Raw genomic sequence first — 18,377 nt, 5'->3', positions numbered from 1 at the left:
CTGGTTGGACTCAGTGACGTCAGAGGTCCTTTCCAACCATGACTATTTGGTGATTCTGTGATGTGACCACATCACCAGCAAGACCTGATATGATTGCACCATCCTGGCTTAGAACAAGCAACTCTTTAAGCTTTGATGGCCTGGTCATCTTATTTCTGATTGGGAGAGGACCATACTTGCTCAGAGAAGCATTCTGGAAACCAACTGTGTTCCGTGTTTGCTATCAATTTGTCCCTACCTCATTCCCGAGTTTAAAAGAAAAAAAAAAAGTGTGTGGTTGGGGTAAGCAAGCATTCACCTACAGACAGAAAAAAATACTGCTTCTACAGAGATTTTCCCTCATGATAGCCATAAGCTGCTTTGTTGCACCCCCCAGACAATCTGTCTGCTCTACACCAAGTCTCTGCTAGGAAGATCCTCCTGACTTGATGATCGCATGACAAGTGGCAAAGTGAAAAAATGAAATTTGACACCTGCAGAAGGATCATTTCGGCAAGCAAGTACAAGATGGTTGGAAACATATCCTGTGCCTCATGCCAGAGCCCGGAACACCATCCTGGGCCTAGAGAAACAAGTCTTGTGGAAACATGGTACACCCAAAAGAACTGAGTCATGCAATGGAACTAATTTCAGAAGTAGTCTTATAAGTAACTGGGCCAAGGAACATGGTACTGAGTGGTTATACCATATCCCCTATCATGCACCAGCCTCAGGTAAAATTGAAAGGTACAATGGACTGTTAAAAGGTACCTTAAAGGCAATGGGTAGTGGAACCTTTAAAAACTGGGACAAGCACTTGGCAAAAGCTACCTGGTTAGTTAACACCAGGGGTTCCATCAATTGAGCTGGTCTTGCTCAGTCAGATCTTCTACACACAGTAGATGGGGACAAAGTGCCTGTGGTGCATGAAAAGAATCTGCTAGGGAAAACAGTTTGGGTTTATCCTGCCTCGGGCAAAGGCAAACCCATTCATGGGGCTGCTTTTACTTAAGGGCCTGGACACACTTGGTGGGTGATGATGGAAGATGGAGAAGTACAATGTGTACCACAAGGAAATCTAACACTGGGTGAGAATAGTTAATTTTTGCTTGTCTAGCTTTATCAGTAGAGCATGGAATTTCGGGGAGTCATGAATTTGCATCCCACATTAACTACTGTTATGTTAATTACTGCATAAACTAACAGTGTTCTGTGAGTGTTTTTCAGGATGATGTGGTGATGAAACCAGGTTCATCAACTAGGTTCATCAACTGGCATCCAGTAACTTCCTTAAAGTTACCATCTGCAACCTGCAACATGTGGACCATGGACATGAACTGTGACAATTGTTCCTTGTTTTAAGAGCGTGTCCACAATAGATGAACATCTGCAATCATAGACTGAATTGTTTAGGGGATTTTAGTATAGAGAGATAGTAATAATTTGTGTATAGGTGTATTTAGGGAGAAGTGATAGTAATGATTGGAGCATGACGCAAATGGTATGGAATACGGGGTGGAATATCTTGGTTTGGGCCAGGATAAAGGTGATTTTCTGTCTTGTACTTTTGCTTTCAGCTAAGTGCCTTGTAAGTAGCCGCACTTGCTGAAATTAACAGCAAGTTTCTCAGACAGTATCTGCTTCTAGGACTGATAACTCTCGATGTTTATAGTTACAGATAGAGACTGGTGTGCAGAGCCAAGGACACTGCTCAGTTCTGAGGAATATTTTGCCCTCCAGAAGGAGAAAAGGAGTAAAGAGGTAACACCTGGAGCCCTCCTTTGGGGAGGAATGGACAAGATAAATGGCCAAAATTGACCAGAGTATTCCATCCCATACATGTCATACTCAGTATAAAATTGAGGGATCACGAGGGTCAAACCCCTTCCTGCTTCCCTTCCTCCACCCAGCATCCTGGGAGGATTCCGTCCGTTCCTCTGCCTGTGGTCCTGATCCATCCCAGCCTGGATCTGTGTGTTCCTGCCTCCAGCTCCCTATTGCTGCTGACTCCAGGAGTCAAGCCTGGACTTTCCCAGGGCTGCCCTAAAGCCTCCATGACAATGTGAGAGTTATTGGGGGAGAGGGGGTAGGAATGTGGTTATCAATTTTCCTGTATATTTGTATATATTTAGTAATGATAAATTTGTCACGGTTTAACACTGGCTCAGCAGTTAAACCAAATATCAGATACTCTCTATTAATGCCCCTCTCCTCCCTGATAACAGAAGGAGAGAAAATAAGGGAGAGAGACTTATGGGTTGGAAACTAAACTACACAGCTTTAATGAAACAGTAATGATAAATAATTGCCAAAGCAATTTAAAGCAATGTTTTCCACAGTCCCAGTGGCTCCTTCAAAGAGCTGCAGCTCGCTGGCGTTCCCACAGCACAAAGGTTGGGAAACTGCGGGCATTGTGAAGGAGCTGGGTGCTCCGGCTCCCTTCAGTTGCAATGGAATTTGGCCTGGAAACTTGTTTGCTTTTTGACAGCCTTGGCCTCAAGACTTGATGGTGATAACCCTGAGCACGGCAGCTGCCTGCGCAGTCACTGTCCCTGTGCTCTGACGTCACGGCTCTGACGTCACGGCCCTGACGCTCACACTTGTTCCCCACACTCAGCTCTGCCACCATCACTCGCTCCTCACCCTTCCCGCTCGATTTGTCCAACCCGGGAGACAGCCACGCAGGCGGACCGGGGGTCCGAAGTGACCGAGGAGGCAGCACCGGGCTCCCGCAGAGGATCCGGACACGGCAGCCCGCGGACAGCCGGTGCTGCGGGCCGGTACGGACCGATACCGAGAGCGGCCTCGCACCCGACCTCAGCTGCCCAGCCAGCACATGCCGTACAACATGGCGGCGCCCGCAGCTCGTTCCCACTGCCGGGAAAGAGGAAGCGTCCGTTGCTCTAAGCCTCCCGGTGTGCGCGGCGACCACTCCGCCGTCGGTTCCTGCTGCCGGAGGCAACGGTTCCGCGGGGACGCAGGTAGTGGGCGGCAGGTGAGTGCCCCGGCGGGGCGCCCGTGGGTCGGGCGGCGGCTTGGCCGGGAGGGGATGGGAGGGGAGAGATCGCTGCTGCATCTCGGGGCCGGGCCGCACCTGCAAGTTCCCCGGTTGCGCAGGCCGGTGGGCCCTGGGCTCCTTCGGCCGGGCCCTCCGTGCTTCCCGCCTGCCCGCCATGGGGGGCGGTGCCCGGGCCTCTTCCCGGTGAAGTCCCGATCAAGCGGGTAGGGCCTCCGCCCTCCCTGCCCCGTCCCTGCGGGCTGGCACAGAGAAGCTTGGTTCGCTTGTGCCGGGGGGGCCCAGCTCGGGTCCCCGGCCCGCCGGGCCTGGCCGCCCCGCTGCCCGTGGGGCGGAGAGGCGGCTGTGGGGCTGTGTCCTCGGGGCTTCTCCCGCCGGGCAGGGGCGGGAAGGGAGAATCTGCACAAGCGGGGATCGAAGGGCCTTGGGCTCGCGTTGGAGCGAGGGGAGAGGCCGCGGGTGTGGGTGTCCCCGAGGCTCACGGCCTTCTGTCCCTGCGGTACCGCCCGGCTCACAAGCGCTCAGGCATCCGCCCGTGCCCTGAGGGCGGCTGAGGGTGTCTCAGGGTAGCACCCACCACAGCTTCTTCTGTCGAGGAACGTGTAGGGGTGAACTTTTAAAAAAATAAGGCAGTGGGTCAGGGAGATGGGGATGCACCAGCAGGACCTATTTGTTTACTGAAGGGGAGCTAAGCTTTTATATGGCAGAGGGAAAATTATCCCATAAATAGATGCTGTTAATCCAGGGCTTTTTAATGCCTAAAGAGCCATTTTAGTATGGATGTGAATGTAAGGGGCAATGCCTGTTATTTAGTAATGCATGCATACGTATGCTTATTCATGCTTAATCTTGTTTACTCTGGTTCTAGTCTAAGCTAAAAGATGCTAATAGTAGCCTTTTTTTTTTTTTTTTTTTTTTGTGGAGGCATCTATCTGCCCCAGTATAAATCAGTGGATTCCCTTCAAGGTTTCTGGTGGTGTGTTCATCAGCAGCATCCAGTCTGCTGTAATTGCCCAGACCACCCCTGCATCAGTCTGTTCCCTGATCCCCAGTCTGTAGACCCAGTCCTTGTTCTGTCGGGATTGCAAGTTGTGGCTAGAACCTTGATATGGCACCCATGGGTGTATTTAATACCCCCAAATGCATTTAATTAAGTTGTCTTTAATTCCCACTTCTCTCCTTTTTCTTTGCAGGCCATGATAAAATCCTACAATTCCGTTTTCAGTGAGTGAAGTGAAGGGGGAAGAAGAGGGGATAAAGAAAATGCCCAAGCAAACAGCAGTGACAATTACTGTGGCAACCCTCATGGGTATTGCAGTGGGGGGCCTGGTTTTGTGGAAAGCAGCCCAGCGTCGGAAAGGAAAAGCATGCTGTAGTAGTCAGCAAGAAGTAGCAGTCAGAAATCTGGGAGATGAGAAACTGATTAAGGCAGAGGATAAGGAGGTGCTTTCCTTCTTCAGATCTCCCACCTTTTCCTGGGTAGAGAGGACCCTTGGTGCAGACATAGTAATAGTTTCAGAGCAGGAGGAGTGGGATCGTGTTGAACCTTTGCTGAAGAAGGACCTGGAGAAGTGGCCAGTGCTTGGAATTGATTGTGAGTGGGTGAGTGATCAGGAAGCACCTTTCTCCTTTAGACTGCAAATTACAATGGGACATTGTCTGGGGAGTAATGATTCCTTTGCCTGAATGGTTACAACAGGACTGACTACTGAAACAGCCCGTGTGATTACCTGTCACGACAGTTCTCACATTTAAGGGTGCTGACTCTTAAGTTTATAGTTCACTAACTGGTGATAAATTAATTATACTAAATGTAGTGATAATTGTATGGCTAAATGTAGCATTATATGTTTTGCATAATGTCTCTTTAAAGGTGATTTACTAGAAGTAGCTTCAGTTTACACTGTTTTAAATCCAGCTTCATATTTAGGAAAAAATTTCTTAAGGATAATAAACCCCAAAAGCAGGATAATACTGGTATGTAGATATAACTCACTGAGGCTACCAAAAGGAAAGTTCCTCTTCCACTGGTACATTTGCCTGTGTGAAATCTCAAAACAGGCTTTGAGTTCTTTATAAAGTCTGACTTTGCCATGATTTTGGCTGGAAATGTATTCACCTCACAATCAGTAGTATAAACCACAGTTAAACAAGGTGTTTGCCAAAAACATTTATGTAGAGGGTGGCTTTGTGCTGGTGTGGACTGAGAAATGTGTCTGATTTCTCTCACGGGCTGAGCTGTGAGGGGTGAGGGTGAAAGAGGGAAGGTTTCGCTTGTAGGAGGGTGGCAAGCAGCAGCTTGGGGACAGTAATACTGTGAAACAGGTCACATAATTTACAGCAAAAATTTAGACATGGAAGGCTGTATAAACTGATAGGGATTTCATGTCTCTGGTGGCCTCTTATGCAAGTATTACCATAACCCAGACCCTGATTTTTGTCTTTATTCCAGGTATCTGTGGAGGGAAAGGCAAATCCTGTATCCCTCCTACAGATGGCTTCTTCCAGTGGCCTCTGCATTCTTGTTCGGTTGCCCAGGCTTGTAGCCAGTGGACGGACTATCCCAAAGACCTTGCTGGACATCATGGCAGATAGTGCTGTGTTGAAAGTTGGGGTAGGATGCTGGGAAGATGCTTGCAAGTTGCTTCATGATTATGATCTTCCTGTCAAAGGGAGTGTGGATCTCCGCTATTTAGCCATGAGACAGCAGTGAGTGTCTGAAGACAGAGGCAGCTCTATTTCAGGCATCATTTGAGTTGGAAATATTTAAAAAGTAATTTGCATTGCTACATGCTGCATGAGACCAGGCAGGTAGGCCTGGAGTTCTCGGGGTGGTTTCAGAGCATGGGCATTGACAGATGCAGCCCAAGAACATGTCATGCTTTTGATAAATGGTGTTAATGGAAATGTTAATTGTTCCTTCTCATGCAATACCCATACATACTCTTCTGAGTGTCATGCTTCAGCTTACAAGATGTCCAGGAACAGTGGTGTAGACAGTGGTCACCCTGCCAAACAGATGTTTGAATGTGCTGCCTAGAAGTATGGGGTAAATAACCAGAACTGTTGAATTCCAGGATTTCTTGAAAAATTACTAAAATACACCATCTCCAGTTTTCTCTTCTAATAGCAATGCTTCTATTAAAGGACTGAATACATTAAGATGCCATTTTCTCTGCCTCCATTCTTCCTAAAATAAAATGTTTCACTTGGGAATATTCTTCATTTACAGTATGTGTATGCCTGGGTGTGTTAGGGATCTAGGACAAGGATTTGCTGACCTTTGGTGCCTTTTTATCAATGAGGATGAACTGGTTGTCTCTAGTGACCAGGATTCCTCTGAGTCATTCCTGATGCTCATGCTTCTCATGAATCCTTGGGGCAGGTGTTCCATCACTCTTTGGTAGACCTCTTTAGTTCAGAAGTGGTAGTTAAGAGTCAGACACCAGAGCCTGAAATGTTACCACCTCCCAGCTTTGCCTGTTTTGCATATTGCAAGCACTGGGTTGTTACTAAACCTAGAAAAGGACGTTTTAGCTGGGAGGTGGGGGGTGGAGAGGGTCTGTAAAGCTGGCAGGCAGCTGTGTGCTGTTTGAGTGGGAGTCATGCATTGTGTTCTGGTGGGTTAGGGTGTGTGAGGCCACCCAGATTTGCATGGGTGTGGAGTTTCATTTTTAATATTTTTTTCTCTTCACTTTCTTTGTTAAACTAAAGGAAGGATCTACTTCACAACTGCCTTAGCCTTAAGTCTTTAGCTGAAAAAGTCCTGAACTGCCCACTTGACAAGTCTCCTCATGTGCGTTGCAGCAATTGGGAAGCAGAAGAGCTGACACAAGATCAGGTGCGTCTTCCACTTCAACTTTAGCATTTTCAGAGAAAAAAAAACCTTCTTACTAGAGAAGAAATATTACTGTAGGGAGATTTGAGCTTTCTTTGAGTTACCTCTGTGGTCTGTAATTAATTTCAGACTAAGTGCCTGTGTTTTGCTCCTTTTCCATTAAGAAAATTTTCTGGATTCTTGACCCTTGTTTTCCTTCAATTCTGGAAGGTCTGTAAGGACAGATTATTTGAAGAAGTGGTTGTGCACCCAAACCCACACTTTTTTGGTGTTGTGGGATTTTTTTCCCCAATCTGTATCAGTCAGTGCAATGTAAGAGAAAGGGCTTTGAAACCTTCTTCACCATCTTTACATGATTGCAGTTGCCCTGATTGCTCACTTCCATCAGTGTCATGCTGCAGGTGCCTATAAATCAGTGACCGGTAGAGGGAGTGGCAGGATAAATAATCACACTGAATATTCACAGCCAGCCTGTCAGAAAGGAGCTTTTTTTAGTTAGGGAGGGAATGGTGGGGCAAGAATGTGTTTGAAGCCTGGTTGACCTGAATTTTCTTCAGTCCCTGGTAGTTTTCGCAGGCACCCATGAGTGTTTCGGGTCTTACTGACGCTAAAAATGTGGCGTGTGGTAATGTTATGAAAGTGTCACACAAATGTCAGAACTTTGTGTAAACTTCAAAAGGGAATAAATCCAGCTTCTGGCTTTACTGGACCAACTGCTAAAGACTGGTAATGTTTGGGAATGTTTGCTATATGACAGTATCTCAATGTCTATGCTTTTCTGCAGGTTCTCTATGCTGCTAGGGATGCTCAGGTCTCAGTGGCTCTCTTCCTCCATTTTCTGGGATTTGTCAGCCTTCCTGCTTCATCTGAAGTCGCTGCTTGGGAAAAAGCCCTGGGTAAATGCCGGGGCTTGGTGGATATCCCATTTAGAGGAAGAAGGAGTGGCAGCACAGGAGAGGAGAAGAGTGGAGAGGGCTGCTCCCCTCAGAAAACAAAGACTCGGAAATCTCCGGTGAATGCCCATCCCTCTGGCAGTCAGACAGTGAAAGATCCTCGGAAGCAGAAACGAAAGCCTCTGGGTGTGGGGTACTCTGCAAGGTGAGCACATTTTACTCCTTGCACCACAGATGGGAATGATGTGTCATGCTCTTCACATTAACCAAAATGGAAAATTTGGGCTAGGAAAGGAAACACGGGACCTAATAATCATGCGAGCCAGATCCTGCTTCTGTTTTACCCATTTGCTTCTAGTTTTGAAAGTGGGGGCAGCACTTAGATCTGTACCAGATCACGAGAAGGTTGAGGAGCTGTCTTCAGCTTTTGTCCTTCCTTCTTATATGGAGGCATTAGGTGGAGAGCAGATTCATAGAATCATAGAATTGGCTGGGTTGGAAGGGACCTCAGAGATCATCAAGTCCAACCCTTGAACCACCGTTGCGGTTGCTAGACCATGGCACTGAGTGCCACATCCAGTCTCTTTTTAAATATCTCCAGGGAAGGAGAATCCACTACTTCAGTGGGCAGTCCATTCCAATGTTTGATCATTCCAATGCTTGATTCCCAGCAGGAAGCAGCTGGCTGTCCAGGATTTTCTGCCTAAACAGCTGTGCCCCATCTCGAGGGAAAAAGTGGCAAGTGCACAGGCTTGTCCTGTTAGCAGGATCTTTGTGCTGGTCCCCTAGGTCACTGTGTCCACAGGGATGCACAGGGATGCAGAGCTGAAAGCTAAGGTTAGGAGGGGAGAGAGAGGTTCTGTGAGGTGCCAGAAGACAGAGGAAGGAACAGCACTGCTCTTGTGTGTTGGCCAAGAGGAGAGAGGAGGGAATGGTACTACTTCAACCTTGCAGGGCCAGCTGTGGCTGAATTTAAGATCTCCATTCCACAGGTGATTTTTATGGAGCAAATCTTAAATCCTTAGTGCCTTTTGCTGATGAAAGTTTGGTTGTTCCTGAAATAAAACAAGTTGAAGTAGTCTCTTTGACCTCAATGCAGTGGAAGCTGTGGAGAGCTAGTATATCTGGGCTTGTTTGGATCACGTGGATGTAGGAACTGAAATTGACTGTAATTGCCATTTGGAAAGAAAACCAGTCATTTCAGTATTTGTTTTCTCCACTTGCATTGGATTGGCAATGAAGACGTTTTAATGCAGTCAATAATATTGATTTCATTAGCAGTCATTAATGGTATTGTGTTGTACACAGCAAATCTCTTCAGATTTTCAAGTTTTTTTTCAGTTGGAGCCTGTGTCATATAAAACAGAAAAACTTCACCTCATGGGAAGATTAAAATTTTAAAGTTTAAACAAAATGACATTTCAAGCTAAAGTGAGATTTCCCCATATTTGTTTATTCATTGGTTTTAACTGCACTTGAATTAATGAGAAATCTGCAGACTCACCAGTTTTTATAGTATCTCCAGCAGTCTGTCTCTGGTCTGTAATAAGACTTATTATAATAAGATGTGATTTTAAAAGTTCTTTTCCACTTTTCCTTTCTTTAAGCCTGCTTAGCTTTAATGTTTATTCATTTAGAGTTGGAAGAACTCAAATTATCATTGTGATTGAGCTTAACTGTTGATGCTCAGTGGGCCTCCTGTATAATTTTTTGTTGTTGGCATTTGTCGACACTTGGACCTCAGAGGAAATCAAGTTGTCAGATTAGATATCCTGTGAATCAACCTTTTTAGCTGGTAGAGCCACGCTGAGTGTGTATTGCTATGATCTTGCTGGAAAGAAAGGAAACTTTTCCATAGGGTTTTGTGACACGTCTGTATCCCTGGGCAGTTTGTCCCAGGTGCTTGCTGAACCCAGCCTACTCTACTCTTCAGTTTTATTTGAAGAGGATTGGTAGAGTAAGGAAACATTTTCTTCCAACCAGAGCCCTTCCACACACTGCCACAAACCTCCAGCAATCAGTGAAGCAGGACTTCACAGACTAAGAGTGGATGCCTGTGTTTCACGGCTCGGCTCCATTGTTCCCATAGACTCAGTGGTTTGGGTTCCCAGTGCTCCAAGACCTTTTTTGCAGTATTTTTCCTGGGTGAATGAAGTTATTGCTTTTCACATTATGTTTTAGGGAAGTGGTCTTAACAAGACATTAAAATATGGGCTTAGGAAGCTGATCCTTGAAACTGCCTTCCCTGTAAGTTGACACTCTCTTTTAGCTCACCCTTAACTCTTGACTTTAGTTATTTTTATTATTCACCCATCTTGACTTGAGGTATTTTTTTTGTTTCTAACATAATTTTTTTTTTGTCAGAATTTATGGCATTTCTTGAAAACTGGGATTCACAGTTAAAATTCTGGACAGCAGAGATATCTTACAGTCACTTGGGGAACCCCTGGGAAGTTTCAGGTGTTCCGTTTCCCTTAGCAGCAGCCTATGCAGTGCTTAGCAGCCTTAAGCCTGTGTTTAGGAGCACTGCTGTGATTTGGAGGAGGCTGCATGGATTGCAGTGTGGAATGCATGGCTTGCAGAGAGCTGGTTTTTTTGGCATGCTGTTCAGTTGCTGTGTACTGCCTGTGTTTTGTAGAAAATCTCCACTGTATGACAACTGCTTCCTGCACGCGCCAGACGGGCAGCCCCTGTGCACTTGTGATCGCAAGAAGGCTCAGTGGTATCTGGACAAGGGGATTGGAGGTAAGTATGCCAATTCCTGTTGGTATTTGAAATACAGCACTCTCTGGGTTTTCTACCTTGTTTCTTAGGTGTCTGGGCATAAATTTTTTGTATGGAATTACTGCTGGGCAATCGCTACATAATGGCTCTTAGGTTTTAGCATTGTTATTTTCGCTTTCAAATACAAATTTGCCTTGAATAGTCTCTATTTGCCTTTACCCTTTCAGACCTAGTTAGCACAGACCCATTTGTTGTGAAGCTGAGGTTTGAGCCTTCAGGACGTCCTGACTCTGAAGTTGATTATTATCTGACAGTCAAAGAGAACCTGTGTGTTGTATGTGGCAAGCGAGAGTCCTATATCCGGTGAGTTTAGTGGCATGAAACAAAAATGCATCTTTTAAAACACGACTGAGGTTTGCATCTAGTTTGACATCCAGAAGCTTGTTTAGTGGCCTGAAACATCATGCTTGTTCACATCCTGGGTGGGTCATCGCTGTTTGAATTCTCTGTAGTCTCTGTCTGGGAGAGTTTCCCACGTGCAGGCCAACCTTCCATCTTCTTCCAGGAACAGGGGGTGTTGGTCCTTGGAGAACAAAGTGTCTGGAACATATATGTGCTTCACTTTGAGTGACAGGGGGCAGCAGTGTGCCAACACACACTGTTCCGATGGCATTCCCTTCTGGAAACAGCTGTACTATTGCTTCCAGTATATAATCCTTATATTTTTTAAAAGTTTAGGTGAGCCTGAAGCCCATGAGGTCACAAAGGGTGAGATTGTCTTTGCAGCTGCTGCTATGTAGCTGAGAGGTATGCTTCTCCCAGTGCCTTGTGTTTTTTTTTTTTTAATATTTTTTTTTTACAGTATGAATCAGGTTTCATTTTTTTAAAAGAATTTTTGGAAGAGAAAAAATAGAAATGCAGAAAATATGTGAAGTACAAATAAAAAGATATTGTAGAACCTATTGCTATACTGAGAGTCCTGAGCATGGTTATCTTTGTTTTCTTGGACTTTGTATTAGTTGACCCTTTGTGGGTGAGGAAGAAGAGGAACTGAGGAGTAGCAGCTCCAGGCAAATAATAAGCTCTCTGGTTTGTCTTCCTTAGGAAGAACATTGTTCCTCATGAATACCGAAGACACTTCCCCATACAGATGAAGGATCACAACTCCCATGATGTGCTTCTGCTCTGCACATCCTGCCATGCCATCTCCAATTACTATGACAACCATCTCAAGCAGCAGCTGGCAGAGGAGTTTGGTGCCCCCATGGGTTCTGAGGAAGGTGTGAGGCTGCTGGAGGATCCCCTGCGCAGGCAAGTGCGCTCTGGAGCCCGAGCCCTGCTGAATGCAGACAGCCTGCCTGACCCCCGAAGGGCAGAACTTCTGCAGAGTGTCAAGGACTTCTTTAACACAGAGGTAGTCACCCCAGAGATGCTCCAGGAAGCAGCTGGTCTGGAAACCAGGTATAACAAGTCCATCAGTAGATGTAGCATTTTAGTAAAATATGTTGACACAGAAGTTTAACAAAAAGTTGTCTGCACACAGAGCCCTGGGTAAATAGTACTGCAGCAAAATACAGGAAATTCCAGCAGGATTTGCAGAGCTGAAGATCACATTGACCTCTCTGTGTTCCACCCCTCTGAGATCCTTCAGGGTCCTAAGACCCTCTTCTTTAGTTCCTCCACTCAAACTATGACATTCCACCCATTATTCCATTCCATTTCTCTCCGTACTCCATACATGTCCAGGGCTGGATGGCTTTTGCTCTGCAAGCAGTCTCAATTCACCATCCTCGTAAGCCTCTTGAGTCATGTAGGACTCCAGACTGCAGCTTTCCACTTCTGTTGACTTCCTACAAGATTGCAGGGCCCATCGGTGAAAAGACCAAATTGCTTCTCATTATTTGAAAGTTTGTTGTACAAAAGGGGCCTTCTCAGCACAAGTCACTGTCTCATCTCATGACATGCCAGAAATACTTATCCTCTGGCCAGTTCATAATCACCTCCATGATGCCTGGGTCATCAGGGCTCCCTGTTTGAGCTTTCTGTGTTGTCAGGGCAATTCACTTACTCCAGGTGACATCAGTAGGATGTTGTGTAGGTGAGAGCCTCTCCTTCCCTGGTGTAACTGTGTTCCAGAAAGCAGTCTTGAGTTGAAGCAGAGCTTAAAACTCTCCCTGCTTGTCACAATGTGTCTGTAATTAAACTCTGCAGCTGAAAGTATCTATCTTCAGTGTCTTGCTGTTCAGTCTTGCTTGTCTGGAATCAGACAGTGGGTTTGTGTGAAAATAAACTCTGCTTGTGTCCTGGCAGGATCTGCAATGAGAGCTACATGCCACATGGACTGAAGGTGGTACAGTGTTTTGCTAAAGGAGGCCTGCGCTCCCTCATGCAGCTGGAGAGACGCTGGAGGCAACATTTCTTGGACAACATGCAGCCCAAACATCTCCCAGAGCAGTGGTCAGTGGACCATAACCACCTGAAGCTGATCCGAAAGTATGGGGAGGATCTTCAGATCGAGTTGTCATGAAACTAACTTCCTGGGCTCTAGATATCTAATGGACATGTGTAACTGAAGGTGGAAAGACTGTTTTTGTCTTCACTAACGTCTGGGCCTGGGTTTGCAAACAGGCAGCAGTGGATCTGCCAGGTTTGGCATTTTAAAGAGTTAAATGCATTGACTTGAAGTTTCAAGTGGTTTGGAATTTTTAATCCTAGTCTGTCACTGACTAGTTCGGTGCAAGAGTGAGATGCTAAGGGAACTTGTCTTCGGGAAGAGAATATGGAGAGTTATTTCTGCTCCCCAGGATGGCTGATGTTTCCAGACTGTCTCTCTTAACATGGAGCACAAAATAGGAACAATTCCAGGTTTTCCAACAGATACATCTGCACCCTTAGCTGTACCTGGAGAGTCTTCTGACAAAAGTCTTTGCTTTCAGTGCAGGTCATATGAGTTTTTTCTCAGAGAAGACTCCCTGCCAGAGAGAGTTTCCTTTTTTGGAAGTGGCAAAGAAACCTGGTGCCTTTTTTTTTTTTTTTTTCTTTCCCAGATTCTGAGCTGCATCAACATTGTATGTAGGCCTCAGAGTTGCCTGGTGGTAGCAGCCTGATGAGAAATGGCACTGACTGTGGCAGTATGGAAGCACCCATGCCAACTCTTTTCTTAAACAGCTTCCAGCAACACAGTCTATAAAGAACAATGTTATTTCCTACATCCTGGAATCATAAAATGATTTGGGTTGGAAGGGACCTTAAAGATCATCTAGTTCCAACCCCGTTGCATGAACAGGGGTGCCTCTCACTACACCAGGTTGCTGAAAGCTCCATCCAGCCTTCTCTTGAACACTTCCAGGCAGGGTGCATCCACAACTTCCCTGGGCAACCTGTTTCAGTGTTTTACCCTCATTGTAAAAAATGTCTTTCTCATATCTAATTTCCATCTACCCTCTTTCATTTTAAAAACAATACCCCTCCTCCTATCACTACATGCCTTTGTAAAATGTCCCCCCCTAGTTTTCCTGTAGGTCCCTTTCAAGAACTGGAAGGCTGCTATAAGAGCCTTCTACTTTTTTATCATTAATAGCTCTTGGTGGGTACCTTTATATATCAGGCTGAGATGGGGTCAGGTGTCTTGAAAGGGATGGGAGGGAAGAAATTTTAATTAAAGACCAGCATTTTTTAAGAGGTCAGACCACATATGGCAGAAAACTGGAAAATCTGGTGTTCTGCCTCTGGTTTTGATGTGTGTTGATCAGCAGATCATACTCTCCCCATGCCTGTTTCCCTATCTCTAAAATGGGACTAATTATACTTACCTACCTCACAAGGGTTTTGTGAGGCTTAATTAATTCATGTTTTTGTAAAATGCTTTGAAAATGTAATCTTGTGTGTGCTAATTATTACTGTAGTTTTTTAACATGTGCTACTGTCTGACTTTCTTAAATATTCATGTTTTTTGCCTGATACTAGACCATAGTTAAATATAACTTTTTAAAAATGCATATCCCTTTCTGTCAAATCACTTTTGATGATTTTGATTGCATGAGATGAGCATGCTTCTCCTGAATGATGAAGCTATGCTCAACTTTTATAGGTCACTCTAAAAAAGTTTCAATGAAACCCATGTCATACTTCACATTACTGCGTATAGCACAGTTGACTCATCTTTTCTTGTAACACTTGACCAGCTGTGATCATGTTTGAAACTCTCCCCTATCAGATAATTCAAGAAATTTCACAGACCAGGGATGAAAAGCCTGTTTGTAGCAGAGCCTGTATGAGATAAGTAGGAGCCATGGGGAAATGGTATGCTAATGCCATCCCAGAGGAGTTACAGTAGCAGCCTGAGAACAAGGAATCAAAGATTGATGATAAATACTACTTATCACAGAGCTACAAATGAGACCATTTTCATTATAAGGGCATTTTTATTCCTTTCCTGTACAGGCCTTAGCAAAAACTGATCTAGCCAAATGTTTCTGCTTATTCAGTTCAGCTTATTCGCTCAGCTGATTGTAATCTCAGCAAGGACCTCCTGAGTATCACAGGAGCTTGGATACAGCTATTTCTCCTGAAAGCTTTTTGTGTGTTCAGATAGTGCTATCTCCTATCTTTAGTGCCATCTGATCAGGGTGGAGAGAGCTCTTCGCATGACTCAAACTCATTCCAACGATCAGGAGTGCAAGGTATCCATCTCACTTACTCATTCTGCTTTGGTTTTTTCCCTCTCTTTGTTCTGGTGCAGGAACTCCTGATAAAGCTGTGTTTATTTAATGAAGCCATGGGCTGACCACATGGCTGCTGTCTTTTGTATTTGTTGAGATAGGAAAATGGTGTTGGGACAAGAATTGGACTACAGATCCTCAGAATTTAAGGAGTCAGTGGCATCATTGAAGAGTTTTGTGGGTTTCTTTTTTGAAATCACTTGTTCAGAAATAGTAATTTGCAATAACTTTCTCCATAAATATTTTTGTAACTAAGATTCTTGGTTGTTTGTAAGATACCCTTAACTTGCATCATTTTAAGTCAACCTGAAAAAGGAGAGGAAGCAGTGTATTTATTGTGCAGAAATAGATTATTTTTGTATGGTCATGATTTTAAATTTTCAGCCAGTCTGTAGGCAAAATGTTATCCCTCATTGTTACATTCATTAAAACTCTGCTCTCTTACCAGACTAACCACTACTGAAACTCTTTTCTTTTTGACAGGTTTGTTTTTTCTCTCCTCTCCCTGTATCTCACCCTCTTTTTGAGCCCATCATTCCTTACAGTAATACCTGGACCTCACCCTCTGAGTTTCCTTTTCCAGTGCCTTCCCTGATTTGTCCTTCAGAGACTGGCTGTGGCAGAGGCTGCTCTGGCAGCAGTACTGTAGGTTTGCTCAGGTATGTTTGAATTGTTCTGAGACTCTTAAGTGGATTCAGGTGCTGTCAATGGCCTGGCTGTGTTGGTCTGTCATGGTGGCTATGGATCTTTTTTTTAAATAAAAATTTAGCTCAGTGTGAGCATTCATCTATATTGCCCCAATTATCCTACCCGTGCTTGGACCCTCCTGCACTAAGCTGTGCACATCCTTTTTTTCTGCAGAGGGGAAGAATTGTTGTGCCTCTTCGCCTGGGCTGGCTTTCACAACATGGGATTTTTCTTTCTGTCCCTTGTCACTTTACATTTGTTAAGTTTGCCAAAGGTATGCTGCCAGAAATGGGGGAAAGACATTTCCCTTTTACCAGGTACTTGGTGCCACCTGGTTCTTGGAGGTTAGTGGAAAGCCCACTCCAGCTGCTGAGGTCCCCAAAACTGGTTTTGTTTCTGAATTCCCTCAGTCCTTTTTGTTTCAGGTGTTTAGCCTGTGTGAAATAGATTTGCTTTTCTGAGAGTATGACTGGGTACCCATTTCCACAGCCACTCCTGCAGAGCAGGATTACCAGCAGCCCCTGGTAGGTTAGCTTGTGTTCCCCCATGGGCTACAAACTGATTTATGTCTTCCCAACCAGTAGATTGCTTATTTCTTGGCTTTGCATTAACATGTATGTTGTTGCAAGGTGCAGGAAATAGCAGCTGAGCAGAGTTTCTGATAGTCTGGCAGGTGGAGGTACACAAGTTCTGCACTTCTGAGCAGACCATACATGACATGTTAATTATGCTGCTGACAGACTTGGCATTTGGAGTGCATTGGTTCCCCTACTTTGGCAGTCTTTAAAGGTCTCAGCTGTCACAGCCATGACTGACAGGACTGAAGACAATATACCCCTGTGGGCTTCTTGCATTTTTCTCTGGTAGTCTCTAAAGCCAGGGATGGAAAACTGTCTTCCTCTTGCATTTTTAGTGCTCTATTTCCCTAGGGGATATCTGAGTATCTATACTTTCTCTAATATGGTTTTGCTGGGGTTTTTTTCAGTGAAGGCAGTTTAGCCTTGAGAAGTACCTCATGGTTCGGGTCCTGTGCCTAAATGCTTTTGATGAACTGGGTCTTCTGCTTGTGCAGAGGGAGCTTCTGGAACAAGGAGTCCCCAGGTGTTGCAAGATGAACCTCTTTTAAGGCACAGCGCTCCAAGGTCCAATCAGGTGTTCCAGCAGAGACTCACAAATAGTGCTCTGAGCCTATAGCCCTCAGGGTTGACCAGCCTGGATCAGTGCTAGTACTCCGAGAGCAACTGACCTCTCTGCTGGCTTGCTCAGGAGTGAGCTGAACCTGTGAGTTTGAGCCTCACCTTTTATTGGCCCCCTAATCCTGCTCATGCGCAGTGGGGGCCCTGCCCTAATCAGGCACAGGTGGGCTTAACACAAGCTCATGCCCACTACCTGGCAATTAGTGGCACCTGGTTGCCTCATTTCACTACACCCAGGAGTCCTTGCCAGTGCACAGAGTTCTGTACTGATTTAGAGGCACCACCAGTCTCAACCAATAGGTCAGTTCTCATTGCTGCTCCTTGAGCTCTTTCCTTCAGGCCTCCACAGTATTCCATACCTATACTGCCTTCTTCATTCTCAAAGTCTGACACAAACTCTCATCCTCTTGATGTTCTTTGGGAGTAAGGGTTATTTTAAAGCCCGTTCTCTCATTTCTATGTCACCGTCAGGGGTATATTTTTCTGGAGAAAGGGAGAGGCAGTTTGAGGTAAGTGGCAAGCATGCATCTATCTCTCTTTGTGAATTATTAAGGGAGCCATGGTGTGCCTTCCTGTATTAGCCCTGTGACAAGGAAGTTTTGTTAAATGCTGTTATGGGTAGAGAAGGTAATGCAAGAAACCCAACATGATTAAGCTTAGTATGGGGGAAAAAAAAGACAAATAAACATGCACAGAACATAATTTCCTGTATTTGAAACAGATTGCTCCATCACTGTGAATTTAATCATGAAGTGCAGGCAGCTGTGGTAAGAATTTTCTGTGCCAAGCTTAGTGCTGTGTCTTCTCCTCCCACTTAACTATCACCGTGTTTGTTTCTGTCTTGAATTAGACAGGATGACACTAGCTAGGGTCTTGGTTGTGTTGGTCACCAGCAAACAGAGAAAAATAATATTTCTTTTATTAATGTTCTTTGCAAGCTATTGCACAAATTCAGTTTCTGAAAAGAGGGGATCAAGGGAATAAAGAGAACTGAAAAAAAAGAGGATGGAGGCTTTTACTGTAAAATTGAGACATCATCTTCAAATAACAAGGAACCATTCCTTGTACAGGAAAAACTCTAGCTTCAGCTATAGATGATAAAAATATGGCTTCTATCTTTCTTTGCTTAAAAGAAAAGATGGAGAGATTGTACAGTGGTTAAGTAGCAAAAGAGAGAAGACATATCTCAGTACAAATGTGACAAGTCTGTGGAAAGGTTACTAGGTAGCTATCAGAAATGCAGGATTAAGAGTAAAACTGCCTGTCCAAACTCCACAAAAAAACCCTGCTGCTCTAGGGAACTATTTCACATTGTAGTATGCT

At 44.9% G+C, this 18,377-nt stretch overlaps 1 protein-coding gene across 6 annotated transcripts; it reads left to right on the top strand.

Annotated features, from left to right (window-relative positions):
- Nucleotides 1-2,886: 2,886 nt before the first annotated feature.
- On the top strand, nucleotides 2,887-13,745 carry EXD2 (exonuclease 3'-5' domain containing 2). Of its 6 annotated transcripts, none has more exons than XM_030452439.1 (9): nucleotides 2,887-2,974; nucleotides 4,189-4,219; nucleotides 5,448-5,704; nucleotides 6,710-6,836; nucleotides 7,618-7,931; nucleotides 10,365-10,471; nucleotides 10,678-10,813; nucleotides 11,555-11,911; nucleotides 12,761-13,745. In XM_030452439.1, the coding sequence occupies exons 3-9, from the start codon at nucleotides 5,490-5,492 to the stop codon at nucleotides 12,975-12,977; spliced, it is 1,473 nt and encodes a 490-aa protein (XP_030308299.1). In that variant the 5' UTR covers nucleotides 2,887-2,974; nucleotides 4,189-4,219; nucleotides 5,448-5,489; the 3' UTR covers nucleotides 12,978-13,745. The 6 variants fall into 6 exon arrangements, with proteins under 6 accessions (XP_030308299.1, XP_030308296.1, XP_030308295.1 ...); XM_030452436.1 differs by having other exon boundaries at nucleotides 4,189-4,597; XM_030452435.1 differs by lacking the exon at nucleotides 2,887-2,974 and adding an exon at nucleotides 3,074-3,201 and having other exon boundaries at nucleotides 4,189-4,597.
- The last annotated feature ends 4,632 nt before the right edge of the window (nucleotides 13,746-18,377 follow it).

The sequence above is a fragment of the Calypte anna genome, chromosome 5A (assembly GCF_003957555.1).
Source record: "Calypte anna isolate BGI_N300 chromosome 5A, bCalAnn1_v1.p, whole genome shotgun sequence".
Lineage (NCBI taxonomy): Eukaryota > Metazoa > Chordata > Aves > Apodiformes > Trochilidae > Calypte > Calypte anna.
The sequence above is the reverse complement of the archived record's forward strand: the minus strand, read 5'-3'. Positions and strand labels throughout refer to the sequence as shown.